This window comes from Grus americana, chromosome 2 (genome assembly GCF_028858705.1).
Source record: "Grus americana isolate bGruAme1 chromosome 2, bGruAme1.mat, whole genome shotgun sequence".
NCBI lineage: Eukaryota > Metazoa > Chordata > Aves > Gruiformes > Gruidae > Grus > Grus americana.
The window spans coordinates 158,012,168-158,029,949 of record NC_072853.1 but is presented as its reverse complement, the minus strand read 5'-3'; the positions used below and the strand labels follow the sequence as shown (position 1 = coordinate 158,029,949).

The window sequence follows — 17,782 nt, the reverse complement described above, 5'->3', positions numbered from 1 at the left end:
TACCTGCATTTCTCCAAGGCTTTCAAATACTGTTCCCCACAGCCTCCTCCTAGAGAAACTGATGCGTTATGGTCTAGACAAGTGGTCCGTGCGGTGGGTGGGGAACTGGCTGACAGGCCACACTCAGAGGGTGGTGGTAAATAGATCTTTTCAAACTGGCAATCTGTCACAAGTGGGGTGCCCCAGGGATCGATATTGGGCCCAACGCTGTTTATTATCTTCATAAGTGAGCTGGATGATGCACCCCGATGAAGTTTGCAGATGATAGCAAACTGAGTGGTGAAGTAGATGCTTCAGAAGGGAGAGCCACCTTGCAGGAAGACCTGGATAGGCTGGAAGAGTGGGCTAACAAGAACCTTATGAAGTTCAACAAGGACAAGTGTAAGGTCTTGCACCTGGGAAAACATAATCCAGGACTGCAGCACAGGATGGGATCCACCTGCCTGGAGAGCAGCTCTGTGGAGAGGGAGCTGGGGGTCCTGGTGGACATCAAGCTCAGTATGAGTGAATAGTGTGCTGCAGCAGCAAAGAAAGCCAGCAGGATTCTGGGTGGCATCAAGAAGGGCATCACCAGCAGGCATAAAGAAGTCATTATCCCACTCTACTCAGCGCTTGTCAGGCCACGCCTGGAATGCTGTGTTCAGTTTTGGTCCCCACTATACCAAAAAGATGTGGACAGGCTGGAGAGGGTCCAGAGAAGGGCCACCGGGCTGATCCAAGGACTGGGAAGCCTGCCATATGAGGAAAGGCTGAGAGAATTGGGTTTGTTCAGCCTTGAGAAAAGAAGGCTTAGGGGAGACCTCATCACCATGTTCCAGTACTTAAAGAGTGGCTACAAAGAAGATGGAGACTCCCTTTTTACAAGGAGTCACATGGAAAAGATGAGGGTAATGGGTGCAAGTTACTCCTGGGGATATTCTGACTGCACTCTAGAGGAAACTTTTTCACAATGAGAACAATCAGCAACTGGAATAATCTCCCCAGGGAAGTGGCGGGTTCCCCAACATTGGACACTTTAAAGATTCAGCTGGACGGGGTGCTGGGCCATCTTGTCTAAATGGTGCTTTTGTCCAGACAGAGCTTTTGCCACGAAAGGTTGGACCAGATGATCCTTGAGGTCCCTTCCAACCTAGTATTTCATGATCCAAATCAGCTAAAACATCAGGCACACTTGACTGTGCCATTAGACATCACGGAGGATGTTGGCCTTTAGGGAAACCAAGCTTAGTTTCACTTTGTGTAAGGACACATTTCCAATAAGCACTTAGCACCAGCCTCTGGGTAGCAGGAAGATCTAAGGCAACTGACAGATACAATTGAAATGACATAATTCCTTCTGGGATATTTAGGTTACAGATGGCTGGAACTGGTTTAGGAAAATGTGAGACTGAACCTGAAACTTTGTCTGAAAAACTGAAAATTTAATTTTCACTGTGCGCTCAGCACTTTTGGTGCAAATAATCTGAGAGTAAGTGCTCTGAAAGATTAATCTTAAGCAAGGGCAATACCCTTCAGAGTTCCTCTAACTGTGATCATAATGACAAAGGAAAAAGGAGTTAGCCTTCGGTTTACATGTTAGAGGTCTTGCAATGAAAACTTAGAAATTATGTAGGACATGATTTTTCGGTTTAATTACAGAACCAATTGAAAAATATTAGTCAGGTTGAAAAAAAAGAGTGTGAAAACTGTCTCACTAGCTAGGAATGCTCTCCCATTCCTGGGGGCAGCAGGAGCAAGAAGTCTGATCCACCTACAAAATTCTTATCTCAGTTTCCCTTCCCATGCCAGGAGCCAGGCCTAGCTCTAGTCAGTCATAGTTTTACCTGACTACATGCATCTTGCATATGTTCACATCACACTTCTTCACTTCTGGGAAGGTAATTTAGATATACCCAAAGTTATCTAGATTTCAATCTTTTGAGTTGCTAGTTAGCAAATTAGAATGCCCAGCATCTTACTGAACTGTATTGCAGCACTGAACACAAAAACTTCCACTGCTATTTTAAGTATTATTTTGACTTCCAAAGCAGATAGCTCTAAATGTGGATCTCAAGGGGTAACGTTAGTCATAACCTACCTCTGCCCTCTCCTGCCCTTAGAGTTTTTCAAATAAACAGCAAGCATAATCAGTATGCTGAAGAGCTCCTAAATATCTGTTCCTTTATTGCCATATCTGAAATTTCAGTTCTGTGCTCGTCCCCTTCAGAACAGCAAACAACATTTGTGTGAACACCACCATATCCAAGGCAAGGATTGTATTGGCACAGTTGGAGGCTTTAAACTTTCTCTCCCTCACACACTTACCCAGTGTCCTCTAAAATGATCCGTGTCACTGTCCACGTAATAATGAATATGGTAGGAATTCCTGAAAAATCACAAAGAAGTTTACAGGATGATCACAAAAATATAAATCCACAAAATAATAAAAAAACCACCCTAGTGCAGCCTGCTAGTAACCAATTATTTCCCAAATATACAGCATATAGTAGACAGTTTAGTGAATGGAGGGAGAAGCCCATCTGATGAGCTATGTGAAGTAAGCAATGTACTACAAACAAAGACTGGAGGGAAATGAGTTTATTTCTTATGAAATTGCAGCCATAATTACTAACACTCAAAGAATATGGCTTGCTTAGGTTTCTTTTAAGCTGTCAGAGTGACCTACAGGGAGACAGGTACAAGTTATGCATTCCCAATGCACTTCCAAGGACTACAATATAAAACTGAGATGTAAATCATTTCACAAGGAACGATTCCCACACACTGGTTTATTCCCATTTCCCAGAAACACCTAAATGTTTTATGACCACCTATTACTGGAAGCTTTAGAGTGCTTTGTATAAATATCATTCCACTTTCTGGAAATGAAGGGAATACATGTATTTAAAACCAAATGAACAATATTATTGGGCTTGTCAAAAAGACAAATAGTATGGCATAGCCAGTGGCTATGCAGCTAAACTTTCTTCTTCCTCCCAAATTAGGACAGCTCGAATCATACGTTTTGCGGTGGCAGTCCTTGCATCATCCTATATCCTGAACAACCACGTGCGTTGTGCAGATTGGCACAGGCCAGAGTCACGCCAAGGAGCAAGCTAGCAGTTATGCTTCGGCAGTTTTGTGCCCGCTCTCTCCCACGTTACACAGGCTGTAACTGATGCCGGGGCTGAACTGAGGAACTAGTGAGTCCGAGGAGTCATCCAACAGAAAGGGCACGACTACCTTGGTATGAAATATTGAACCTAATACATGCATACAGAAAAAAGAATATTACTGGAAGATGTTTAAGTTCTTACCCCATCCAATCAGCAGGTAAATTGTGAAGTGTCTGTTGGGGGAGAATATTAGCACTAGGAGGATGTGGAGGTAAAGTCCTTCAACTAAGAGCCAGTAAAAGTTTGCCATAACACCATACTGAAAAAACACCAAAATAGCCTTGCAGCCCACCTGAAATACGAGAATAGGGGTCAAAGTCATTGCAGGAAAGATGCTGTATTATTCTGTTATTAATACAACCTACAGGTCTTAACTCCCCATGTAATACTATTAACCCAGGTCCAGTAGAAATTTCTTTTCTTCATTCAAGCGAATTGAGACATTGTAATGTTACTGTATATATAAAAAGAAAATGAATTATTAAAAAATTATGTAGATGGCTCTCATGCCAAATTCACTCAGAAATTTTTGAAACTTCATAGCATAAATGTTGCAAAAGGTGGTGGTTATCAATAAATGCACACATTTGCAATAGTTAATGAATGGCTATTAGATTAAATGATCATCTACTAGCTGGCTAATAAATATATTAAAATCCCAGCTGGCTTCCTAACATAGTAAAAATTAACAAAGAAACTGCTTTATGAATTTTTCAAGGCTAAATGGGAAACTGAGTGAAAAATATAACTTTACATGATGAATACTCTAAGTAGACTTAGAAGAAAAAGTTGAGTGGACTTTTAAAAATTATGTCTTCCCTTTAGAAAATGCTTTAGTGTTTCTTAATTAACAAAACACATAAGCATGTATCATAAAATGAAGTCCCAATATACTTATAGTCTGTGTGCTGCTCTTCAGAATTAATTTTCAGATGTCTGTGCTGCTCATGTTCCACAGTGCTGGCGGCTGCTACTTTGGTACTTCCCAGCAGCAATCTGGGATGCGAGAACTGAACATAAGAATGTTTCTGCTGAGACTGAGCTGAGAAATGTGATGATATGGTGAATGTAACAGACTAAACAAAATGGACTAAATAAAACTTCTAGTTTCTGCCCGTTTTACTCCCCCATTTTAAATACCCTTCATACCTTCACTGTTTCTGTTAAAATTCCAAGTATAACAAATACCTAAATAGGTAACTTACTCATTTAGTGATTTATTCCTCTGTCCAAACATAGGTGTGTATTATGAAGTGAGATGCCTTCAGGGACCCCAGTCATCCGCTGCTAAGCCAGAAGGGCACAGACCTCCTAGAGATATTTCTTAGTATCCATCAGCCCCTTGTGGTGTCTCAGATATCTCAGTGCATCCCAAGTAACACACATGCCTATATTTAGGCCTGTGTACATGCTTATATAGACAATTAAGTAAGGGCCTAAAGGCTTGAATTCATTTCACCTAATTTTAGCTGCCTTTAGAAGCAAGGTTTCTGGTGAAAGCTAGCCACCTACTAGCCAATTGGCTCCTTATAGAGCTCATGAAGATAGACAGGCATGTCCAGAGAAAGTCTTAAAGCAGATGAAATAAACTGTCCAGTGAGAAAGACAAAAGCCCAGAGAAACAGCTTAGTTCAGTCATCTTGTTTGGTAAGACTAATCTTACCTCTGGACTTCATATCCACTGAAGGGTTATCCATTGCAGACCAGTAATGGGCCAGAAAATTTAACACAGAGAAAATTAAACATTTCAAAATCCAACTTGAAATTTGCTTTCATGTTTATGACTACTTACAACCAGATTAGCACTCAAAGTCTAAAATTTTTGTAATCTTTGTCAAATTCCAATACTCCCTTGTATTATAGTCTTGATTTACATACCAGAACCCCACATCAAAACATTTTCCCTTCCTCCTGCAGCTAATCCCGTATCAGGTGTATTTCCAGACGCTGAACAGTGAAGGTATCTGTCAGTAAAGAGTCAGCCAAAATTATGGTTCTGTGTCATTCAGATCCAATACCTAGTCACACTGCATTTTGAACTGTGTGCTTTTAGACATCTGTGTGTGCAGCAGAACTGTGGAACATCACATGCACGTGACAAAAGGGGTAAACGCCACATGCTGTTACATAAGAAAGGCAGCATCATACCAATGCAAGACAAAACAGCCTTGCCAAGCTGGTGTCAGATCATCCCACATATAATGGAACAGAAATTACTTAACTGTCCACAAAACTGGATGTATTTAAATAGAAAAGTATGAGGCTTTGCAGCCAAGAATAACTGGAGAATAAAAGAAATTGCCGAAATCAAGTAATATTTTGACAGTCCATTGACTAATTTTTCAAGGACCTAAGAACTTTTGATTACCCCTGGCAGTCTGCCTATTAATTTCTTTGCCTGCTTTGGGTCTACTAACTTAGAGCCTATTTGTCATCATTAGAAATATCTCAGATTACAAATTCATACATAAAGCTTGGTAGTCACTGCTAAGAACTTTATGCTTTAGGACAATATGGCTTCATCAATATAAAAATATCTTCCTTCCATCTTTTTCTCACAAGCTTAAACTGTAATAAATTAAATTCAGAAGGTACTCAGCAATATTTGTAGGGTTCTTCTGCAGCACTTTTGACTGAAACAACAGAGGCAGAGAATGGGGAATATCATACATTGGCCAGTCTTTTAACAGCAAGACTTGAGATTTTTTTAACCCCTGTGCATGAAAATGCAGTATACATATTAGCTTGCCAAGAATGCAGATGACACTTCTGTCATAGCTAGAGACTACAGAGGAGTTAATAAAGACAATTCCTGCAAATATTTAATTCCCTGACTAATTTCTTTCCCTCCATTTATACCTATCCAATTCCTGGACCCCTGATAAAGCTGCTGGAACATTTCCAGACAAGCTGCTTTTAATTGTTCCCAGCTGATGGCACTCCTGTTTGTCTTAAACTCTCCCAGCTGATTAATGCAGTGGCCATATTTATTCTGAGCTATAGCTGGTCATGATTTGTTTTGGCAGATGACATATTATCCCTTCATGGACATGCAAAACAACATTAACTTCTCTTACTTCTGCTGCAATCTTCTTTCTCTGGCTACTTCTAATACACCATTTTGCTAGTCATTATATTCTCTACAGAATTGTCTACAGTGGCAGCTTGGTATTCCTAAATATTTAAAAGGACCAGGGAGGAAAATTTAGTGACACAACAATACTATACCAGGTAGCAAATGAGGTTCATTACCCATGAGGTTTGATCCTCTGGACAGTGAGCTGTGTTGGAGCTGGAATAGAGAATGTCATCCTTGACCAAAACAGAGATTGCTCTTAGAATGAAAGAGAGGAACAGGTTCAGATGGATGTAGTTCCGAGTACAATGAAGTTTTCTAAGAAGAGATTTAAAAACAGGCATTTTAGATTTTGAGACGGACAGCTCTTGAAAAGACTTTTATCACTCTCTGGTTGTTTGTTAGTAATATGAACCTTGAGTAAGAGCCTTCCCTTTCCCCTTTCCTCCTCTGTCATATTGTCAGTGCTGCCTTGCTGTTTTATCATCATCATCATCATCATTATTACAGACTGTCCAAAATATACAAATAAAGTACCTCTTACTCCTTTCCAGTATCACAGACCAAAAGATCCCAGTGGTATATCTCCCACACTTTAAAATAAGCTGACAATAAACATTGATTATTATCTCTTTCTGCGTGTGCACTCATCTCAGTGTTTTTATTGCAAATAAAACTTTGATTTTCCTGTATATATTTCAGACATGCTCTCACCTATTTTTTTTGTTTAATTTTTTATTTAACTAACTCCTGCATTTTTCTGTATAATGGCTTTTCATCCTATGATGTGGGTGTATGCAGGAACAATTAAAAAATGCATTAGAACATTAGATTGCCTATCCTTTCTATCCAGTGAGATGTAAAACTTCTCTTCTTTAGTCCAGCAGCCACATGAAAGCCTGACAAACAAATGACAAATTAAATATACCAAGTAAGTGAATGGGTGCTCAGGGGAAGCAAGTCATAAGTTGAGGGCTTTTCACTTAAAAGACATTCCCTTCAAGATCTTTCCATTGAACAAAATTTTTTTACAGCAAAACCCCAGAAACTAAACTGCTAAGAGGTTTTTTTTGTCAAAACCAGCACCTTGAACTGCACCTGGAAATAAGCCAGAAACCAGGGCATTTTAGCAAGTATGAGCAATGAAAGAATGAAGACGCGATAGGATGTTATGGTGGTGTGCAGTGGCAGCTTCCAAGTAGTTTTCACTTTTTGATTTTTACTGAAGAATACTAAATAATCCATTCTGAAACTACTAAAGCAAGGATAGCTACAGTGAGTGTGTGGAAACAAATAACAGATCCATCTTGCTAGCCCCCAGTTTGGCAAAGGACATAAGACCAGGCTGAACAGTTGTCAAAAATCCGGTGATTTCTGTGGCTATGCATGTCCTTTGCTGAAACAGGTTCTGATAAAACCTAAAATACCACTATTACGTTGGACTGCATCATAAGTTCCTGTGGAATTCAGAGATACATGCAAGCTGGAAATGGGAGGAAAATATTTTTCTTGAGTAACTAATTTAGATGATTAGTTCTTCATCCCATTAAGTACCTGAAATAATAAATGTTGGATATATACAAGGCCATCAAACCAACATTTTGGAAGTAGTGGGCAAGTTGTTTGGGATGTGTATGATGATTCAGAATAACAGAAATGCCATTCTTTAACAATTAAACAAAAGCTATCATGCTTACTCCTTTGATATGACTACCTCATGATACTAAACTACCATGTGATGAACGTTTACTGACAGCTGATGCCCATGAGAGCATATCATAGAAATGACGGAAATTCACCTTCTTCTGCTTGGTAAGAAACACATATCAGAGAAATTTACATATTTGGAAGGTTTTGTTATATAGGATTAACCCCAAAGGAAGTATAGTAACATCTATAGTAAGATCTAGAATGTCAGTGTTATGTAGAATATGCTATTCTACAATTTATTTTCACTCTGAGTTGGAACAAATCAACCTTTTTAAAATATCTGAAAAATACTATTTATTTTCAATCATTTTGATTTCCACTTTTCTAAAACTTTATGATATATTAAAACTTAGATATTCAAAATGAAGAAATAGAAACTTGCATTCTAAGAAGGGTAAAGCAACTTCTTTTGACTAAATCAGAATTATTAGCTTTACTGTTTATAAGTTAAGTTTGCAGAAGCAAGAATGTGCCTGACAAATTGGCAACCTCCAACAGGAAAATATCGTGTTAGAAAGTTACCAATTAGCTTTAATTATAAGTACATAGAGTATTATCTGGGGAGTGGCACCATAGTAACTTGAAAAATGCTGTCAGCTTAGTCTGGCAAGGCATTTGCAGATATTCACATTTTATGTCTTTGTTTTGAGATTAAAAGATTAGCCAGACATAAAATCCTTTCCTTTTACAATACTTCTAAATGTGTCCTTTACAGATATTAATAACCCATATAATGTTTCTGTAAAGATGAAAATCAAATCCAGTTCTTTGGAAGAAATGCAAAACAGAACATTGTAACGTCATGCAAACTTTCAGACACAACTCTCCTTTCCCCACCCAACAGTTCTGCCTTTCAGTGTGCTTATAGCTGACAGTGCGAACAACTACAAAGCCCTGAGGCTCTATCTGTTCTGTCAGACAGTACATAACAATACATAATGGACCGCAGAAGTCAAGCTGGAATACTTAAAAAAGAATTTCCACTTCCTTGTCATGAACATGTTACCTACAATTAAATTAAACTCCACATTGTTTTATGTTTTCTTTCATTAAAAATACTGTACGTATTCAGGATTAAATGCAGTATAATTTGAAGCATAGATGTACAAATCCAGCAATGCATAATTTTAATAATCTCTTATGTTACTAATATTCCAGAGTTCAAATCCTAATCCTGCTGGACAAAGTCAGGATTTTGACAACCATACTGCATTAGTAACTTCTGATTTTTAACTCACTAGTTAACTACCAACTGTCCTTTAGATAGTGTCACTTAGAAGAGTTGTTCTTTGCTCACCTTTTTAAACGCAGCAAGGTGAAAGTTTGCTGGTTACATTCTAAGGTGAATATGTTTCAGGGGTGAATGACTGATCTTTATAAGCAGTATATTGACATTCTCTATAAAGAACCCTGGGACCTTTCAGGGCAAAGTATGTTTCTTGGATAGGAGGTGTTACCAGCTGAGTAGCGAAAAGTTAAAAATTACAGAAACATACTTATTTTCCAAACTCTGTCCTTAAAAAGGACCATAATGATTGGGGTGCCCTAGAACACTTCTGAGAGACATACACACACACATAGCCATTTGCATTCACTTCTACTATTGGTAATTTACAACTGCTTCAGCTGCAGCCTCCCATAATAACTGGTTGCTTGCTATGTGCCTGGGAAACAATATACTGAACAGAGTATTTCTACAATTTATTTGGGTTTCTAATTCAACTTACTATGTTAGGAGCCCCCTACACTCCCTGTAGATAACAGAGAAATGGGCTTCTTTAGGGGGAGACTTCGAAGAGCCTATGTTCCCTCCTAAAAAAAAAGCCCGGGTCTTTTCACTGACTCAACAGAGAGACTGGGGAGTTCTCAACTTGGATCTATAAACTGAAGTTGAAGGTTTTGAGTACACCTCTGAAATTTTGATCTGTTTGTTATAACTGACTTCTGGTGAAGGACAACATTCAGATGTCTATAACACACTCTCTTAAATGCATTATTCAGTTTTAGCAGTTTTGAAAATGCACAATCTGCCTGTAGCATTTGAGAGTAGAAAGAAGATAACCATGAATGACTCTATTCATTTTTTTTGCAAAGATGTTCCAAGTTATGGGTTATGCACCTGTTCTGAATAATCTATGAATATTTAAATATCGAGAAAATTTGATGTCAGACTGAAAGGTTTACAGAATTCGCCAGAGGAATGAGGCTCTGACAAACAACATTTTGTCCTCTACATATTATCTGTACTTCTTTTCTACCAAATTTTCTTGTTTTTCTTGGTGCAGAGTGGAATGGAAAAGTTGTGTGAAGTTTATAATGGAGAATATAAAGGCTATTCTATTAGACAGGTAGAAGTGATATATAAAGGCACGAAGGTGGAGAGACTGAGAAAAGCTATGATACTGATAATACCATTTTGCAATTTCTTCTACCTGTGGGAGATTTCTTTCAGTCTCGGAGAACTCCCAGAAATTAGGCAAAACCAACAGACAGTACTGCCTTTCCTAACACTGCATAACAAAAACATTGCAAACCCAGCACTATCCTTCAGCACAACTATTCATACCTTTACAACCCCACTTGGAGAAACTGATGATTACCTTTGATTACAGTACCCCTGGAGACCACTCAGAAGCTTCTGCAAAATATGGCTGCCCACTTGTCCAGTGTTGGGACCAGCATAATTTTCAAGAGCAGTTCAAGGTGTCGATTTTAGTAATCAAATAGAAAATGTTTTATATAATCCATTCCTAAATGACTGTTTTTTCTTACATGGGCTGTAATGTCTGTGAATTTGTCATGTGCTTTGAAATTTTTTAATATGACTAGTGCTAGCAAAAATCAAGTTAGCATTACATTATTGTCAGCTCTTTTACAGAGACAAGTGTAAAACCTATGCATTTTTTAAATACCTGAGCACCGATGCATTTTCTAAATGCCTGAGCAATCAGACAACACTTAAAACCGTCTTATCATTGTTTATATTTACTCATGAAAAATACATACCTGAAAAGGCAAAGAATTATACTTCCTGTTGTAAGAGCAATCAGAGATACGCTGTGTCCAAGGGTATAAATTGCCTTCACCCTTACATAGAAGTTGACCTGCACAGAAAAATATATATGGAGAAACCACTTACTGATATGTAAAATTAACTGTGAAATTATATAATTTTCCATTAAATAGCTCTGAAAGCTAAATAAATACCATTATTTTCACTCTTTGCTCTACAGTACATGATGAGAATGTTCTATCTTTACTCCAACATATTCTTGCAATGCCAACATCTCAAGCCAATTGACCTCAGTAGAAAATTCAGCATCAGGAACTCAAAACTTACTTAGACACACAAGCTAGTATAATTTCAATTGATTATTCCATGTCAATGAGGTCAAAGAAAATATCAGATTCATCAACTTCCATAAACACAATTAAGCTGGGAAGAGTGAGCCACAGTTTGAGACTGGATTATCTCTGAAAGAGAGAATCTCTCTCAGTCCTTCCTCTCCAGTGTCCTTCATAATGCATTTATACATGAGTTTAATTTTAAAGACATGTTTAAGTCTGATTAATTTCCCAATCTAAATGTTCAAATACTTCATTAAATCGTGACCCAAACAATCCTTTCTCTCTTTAGTAAAGTTATTTGCTAAAACTTGGAAAGAAAATTTTTCAACAGAGAAAAGCAGACTGACGTGTGCACAGTCCGCTGATTAACTGCAGTTATCTGTAAATTTACCAGCTACATATTGCATTAAATCCCACTCTGAATGACATCAAGAAAAATAATGCTAAATACTCTCAGAATTAAGCTGCTTCTTCATTTATGCCTACAACAAAGTCATTAGACAGACATTATTTTCCACTGAAGATAGATAAAATATTAAAATTATGAAGTTTTTTACTGTTACGAAATCAAAGGTTTTAATAGCGGTGTAGAATGTGCTACGTATAACAGACAGAATTTCAATATTTAGTGCACATGGTTATATCACACCTTCTTGAATGATATTTGAAAAAAGTAACATGAAGTGATACTTTTAAATAAACTAAGAAGCAAAAGGAAAAGAAAATCACTTAATATATTTATTTTTATAGCATTTAAAAGGTCAAGTAAAGAGGTAACTTTAGCAATCTCAATTCATGATGAAATTAGCTAGACTTTCACTTAGCAAATATTATACAGATATGGAAAAGACTAAATAGAATGTTAAATGAAATGAAAAATGTTGAAACTGCACTATTGTAGACATGGTAAAAGGGGAAAATAAGGGCAACACAACTGCCATAGATCTTAAGTGTTTTCATAGCAAGTACCATGTTTGTCAGGAGCTAGAAGTGGTATACGAAGTGTCACGGGAAACAGAAATCTCTTTTTTTTAATTAGAGAATGTCCTGGTTTCAGCTGAGAGAGTTCATTTTCTTCATAGTAGCTGATATGGGGCTGCGTTTTGGATTGGTGCTGGAAACAGTGTTGATAAGGCAGAGATGTTTTTGTTATACAGACACATTTTTGTTGTGGCTGAGCAGTGCTCACACAGAGCCAAGGCCTTTTCTGCTTCTCACCCCATCCCACCAGTGAGTGGCTGGGGGTGCACAAGGAGTTGGGAGGGGACACAGCTGGGACAGCTGACCCCAACTGACCACAGGGATATCCCATACCATATGACGTCATGGTCAGTTTATAAGGGGTTTGGGGAAGAGAAAGGGGGGTGGGCTGGCGTTCAGAGCGATGGCATTTGTTTTCCCAAGTCACCGTTATGTGTGATGGAGCCCTGCTGTCCTGGGGATGGCTGAACCCCTGCCTGCCATGGGAAGTGGGGAATGAATTCCTGGGTTTGCTTTGCTTGTGCACGTGGCTTTGGCTTTACCTATTAAACTGTTTTTATCTCAACCCACGAGTTTTCTCACTTTCAGTCTTCCAATTCTCTCCCCCATCCCGATGTGGGGGAGTGAGCGAGCGAGCTGCGTGGGGCTCAGCTGTTGGCTGGGGTAAAACCACAACAAAAAGTAAGCTGTGATGGCCTTTTTGACAACAGTCCTGACATTTTAATGTTTTGTTTGCTTTACATAATATTCATTTACTGCAGAGGTGAAGGAAAATATGGACTTTATGAACTTTCCAGTGCCATTAGAATGACCATAAGAAAGTTCCTCAGTTAAAATTCTGAATAAATATTGTTGGGTTTTCTTTTTTTTTTTTTTTTTAATTGGTGTCCCTGAGTGGTTAAAATAGTAAAACCTAAAATATTACTTTATTGCTTGCTATAGAGTCTGTGGTATATTTGCACAGCCCCACTGCATTCCTAGGGACTCTCTGTGGGCATAAATCATAGGCTCTATTTCACCTGGCATTAGGTGTCTACATGGCAAATATAAACATCTAAGACAATGTAGGGTCCTTTACACTTCTACACTTCTTGTATGTATGCAAGCAGTCAACATGGACTTGATTGGATATATTTCTACAGACAATGAAGAGGCCCCACAATGACTAATTTAAATGCAGCTACCCAGAGTGTAGAAATGCTTGTTGCACTTAGATGGATGCTCCAAGAAGATCCTGGTTTTCCACATGAATCTTGTGTTTGCTAAATAGGACTCTAAGTAGTCCAATGTTTCTTGAACAATGTTTCTAAAATTGTTTTCGAATACAATTTTTTTTTTTCAAAATTAACATAATTTCAGACAAAATCATTTCTGAAGAACTACCCTTCAATTCCCTGCTAGAATGGCAGAATTATACTCCCCAGTTCAGCTCATTTTTGGACAGCTCTAAAAACTATGCCTACAGACAAGCACTGTAGACCACCCCTATACTTCTTTAATTTGGCTTCTGTCATAGCAAAAGGAACATCAGCCAGTCTCCAGCCAATTTTCTGGGAATAGAGTGATAAACAGTTTCTCAGCAGCAATTACAACAACCCATGGCACCAGGAACACTGCAAATACTTTGGGCACCCTCCTTCATTTATTCAAGCTGACCTGCTCTGCAAAATTATGGAAAAAGGATGATCTGATAAATGACTTAACAATCTGGCAACATCATGTCACCATCAACAGTTTTTGAAAGAAAAAAGAAAAGGAATTTTATTTCCTGACCTTGTGCACATCAGGAGTTGCAAATATAGTGTAAAGCTTAGAAATCATGCACAGCAGTTCCACAATATGTTCTATTTGTTATCATCTGTTGGCATTTGCAGACCCCATTTCTACTGAGTACATTTCTACCGAGTGTACAAATAGAAGCCTGAACGGTCTCTAAATCAAGAATTCTTAACATCCACCATGTAAATATTGTAAATTTGAGGGAGATAAATGTCATTTGCAAAAGAAGTTGCAATGGCAATAAATCTGTGCTGTTTAAATACCAAGTGGAAGATTTCTTGTCCACTTTCATGGAAAAAATTGATTGGCAGAGATACACTTTTAATTCTAACAGTGATGTTCAACATCCCATTACTGCAGAGCAGGGACAGGGGTCTCCTCAGGTATCCCAAAGCCATGCACACAACAGCCAGTAAGAGTGCACGTAGGGACAACTTTGCACCACTCATCTTCTTATCCTGGGAACTACCAAGTAGCTTAACAAATCCTAACATGTTAAAGTAACCACTGGCCTCCTGTAATTTGTCTTTGTTAATAGCCTTCAAAAGGAAAGCAATTAAACAAGGACTTCTGATGCAAATTGTGTCCTGGCCCTTCACAGTGCCCAGCAGAAATTACTTCTTCCCTCCTATTCAGGTTTCTCATTGTGATAGAAAATCTAAAAGCAGTTGTAAGGTCCCTTTCTTCTGCCAAGCAGCCAAACTGTGCTATGAGTTAGTTATAAGATCTGCTCCAAAGACAGTCTTAGGTTTGCCTAAGGAGCAGAAATAACTCTGAGACAAGAAATGGGTGTTTCACACACGCCAACTCGTGCATTTGCTGTTAAATAGATGACTAAACTGACACAACTGCATACTTTCCTGTAAGTACCACAGTCTCTAGACTCCAGACTTAAGATTAGTTCCCTCTGGCTGGACATTAAACTTTCTCCGGTCATCTTCTTGCTTCAATCAAAAACTCTCTTGTGCTGACATTCTCACTGCTAACATATTTGGGTTAGGTCTTTGTACTGGGTTTGGCTGGAAGAGTTGATTTTCTTCATAGCAGGTCGTAGGATTTATGCTGCAAACAGTGTTGATAACACAGGGATGTGTTAGTTACTGCTGAGCAGTGCTTACACAGAGTCAAGACCTCCTCCGCTTTTCATGCTGCCCCACCAGCGAGTAGGCTGGGGGTGCACAAGGAGTTGGGAGGGGACACAGTTGGGGCAGCTGACCCAAACTGACCAAAGGGATATTCCATACCATATGATGTCATGCTCACTGCATAAAGCTGGGGGAAGGAGGAGGAAGGGGGACATTGGGAGTCATGGCATTTGTTTTCCCAAGTCACTGTTACGTGTGATGGAGCCCTGCTGTCCTGGAGATGGCTGAACACCCACCTGCTGATGGGAAGTAGTGAATTAATTCCTTGTTTTACTTTGCTTGTGCACAGCTTTTGCTTTACCTATTAAACTGTTTTTATCTCAACCCATGAGTTTTCTCATTTTTACCCTTCTGATTCTCCCCCCATCCCCGTGGCGGGGCGGGGCGGGGGGGAGTGAGCAGCTGTGTGGGACTGAGCTGCTGGCCGGGGTTAAGCCATAACAGCCTTGAACCCCTTTTTCTGCAGATCTTGTAAAGAACTCTGCACACGTATGATACACTGGAATTATGAAGAAGCTGACAGTAGTAGAAATATTGTTATTTTCTTGCAGTGATCTTTAAAAATATTTGAATTAATAAAATACATTTGGCTTACAATAAAGATATTAGCAATTTTGATTATATAATTCTATTGCTAGTGACTAGTTATCCCATATTTATATGAGAGATCAAAGAGTCTGGCAACTATAAGAAGTTATTTCAACTCGCACATTTCCTTTCAACAATAGAAAGTAGCTATTCTTGAACATGTTTGACATTTTTGAGAACTCATTACTCAAGTCCTTGGCTTCTACCTGACAGTGAATATAACATTAGTTTCTCAAAAATGAGGCATAACATCCTCTACTATTAATTCATCCCAAGGGTTTCTGTATCTACTGCAGGGAGGGGATTTCAAAGACTGTACTATGGGTATATGTCCTTATCGTTCTGAGTGACTAATCCAGGCTGTACCACATACACAAACGCAAACATACTACACATCTTACTATCATATATAATGAGTCGTTTAAGCTATATCAGCACCTTTACATTTAACGTCTTAAATGTCTTAAATCACAGTCAGTCAAAAGTGTGCATTCTGCTCATCAGTATAAAATACCTCAACTCATTGATAGTCATTCTCTCCTTTCAAATACATAAAGAAAAACCAAATAGAGATTCAGATATCACTTTGTGATCAACATAAGTTCCACTGACATAATGAACAAACTGTACCTACTTGCCTACTTGAGATATCCTAGGGTATCTAAGACACCTGTATGGCAGATGTGACAAAGGACCTCTTTGCTGGAATGGCAGTGGTGAGGCAAATGGCACTAGATAGCTCTATTTAGGCAGTCACGCCAAGCCCTATTTCCACTAACTAGTGATTAGACACCTACATCTCAAGTAAATATCTAACGTTACAAATTTTGATTTGCAAGTTGAATTTCAGCCTTCCAGGTTTTAAAATATGTGGTAAGTATGTGAATGTAAATGGCTTGAAAGAATTTGATGTGGTTGACTGTTGGCACAGACATGACAGAGAAACCCAAGAAATTTGTTCCAGCACATGCTCTGACTTTCTGAACACAGTTGAGTCCGTGCCCACCAGATAAGAAAACCTGTCACGTAAGGTGAGAGGTTTCACATTTGGCTTCTACTCTGAATCTGTTTGTAAGAACGAATCTCTTGTCCTCTGATCACTTCTTCTGATACAATTATTTGCAATTCAACAAGTTTGCTGCTTATGCAGTCACCACTTGTGTTAACATATAATTCTCTCATCTATTTATTGTATTTTTATGATGTTAATAATCCTTTAAAAGGCCCATGCATACCAGATCTAGAGAGAGACTGTATGCTCTCCTTAATTTTTGTCTTGCCTTGGAAGTTTTTGTTTAGGATATATGTAAATTCTTTGGTGCCAAGTATATAAAATTTGTACCTATATTTAGTCTGCATTGCCTTTGCTCACTTTTTCCATATTTTTGCCCATCTTCATTTCAGAATGAATTGCGCTGCTCCTACATTCTTTTCCTCCCCTAATTCCTGTCCTAGACAAAGCACCTATTATACTTTCATAAATTAAAAACACAGAATCAATTGATTTACAGACTCTTAACGATCCACGGTCACTATAGTCTTTAGATGGCATGCACTAAGATGTTTATAGGAATGATTCTGGACCAGAAGTCATTATTGGGAAATTGGAGTCAGACCAGTGTTCCCATGGGAAAGCCTTGATTCTGCTTATATGTTCTGCATTGCTTCAAGTCAAGAACAATTTGAACTCAATCTATCTTTTACTTCCCCTTTTCTTGGAATCCATTACACTAACAACACTGAAATTTATCTGGTTTATGTAATTCAATTGAATATTTTTTCCATTTTTTGTGGAATAAGTTTTTTGGAGATCTCTATAAAGTTGATTTTAGGATAAGTAATTTTGCCTTCTGTAAATGTTTTCCATGCCCAGGAATGCAGAGTTCCTGTTTACTTCCTCAAAACAAGTTAGAATAAAGTGTGGGACAGTATACTAAAGAAACAGATGATCTAATAGCCACTGAATTTTGCAGGGTTGAGTCTATCTGAGCTAAGTATCA

The 17,782-nt window shown here is 38.4% G+C and overlaps 1 protein-coding gene across 2 annotated transcripts in view; it reads right to left on the bottom strand.

Moving 5' to 3' along the window:
- Positions 1–17,782, bottom strand: part of VIPR2 (vasoactive intestinal peptide receptor 2) — a 66,649-nt gene that overhangs the window by 17,425 nt on the left and 31,442 nt on the right. For both annotated transcript variants that reach the window (XM_054816290.1, XM_054816291.1), the window contains exons 5-8: positions 10,948–11,045; positions 6,408–6,549; positions 3,297–3,447; positions 2,305–2,365 (exon numbers count right to left, since the gene is read on the bottom strand). In XM_054816290.1, the coding sequence (XP_054672265.1) occupies positions 2,305–2,365; positions 3,297–3,447; positions 6,408–6,549; positions 10,948–11,045 (452 nt within the window). The remainder of the gene's footprint in view (positions 1–2,304; positions 2,366–3,296; positions 3,448–6,407; positions 6,550–10,947; positions 11,046–17,782) is intronic.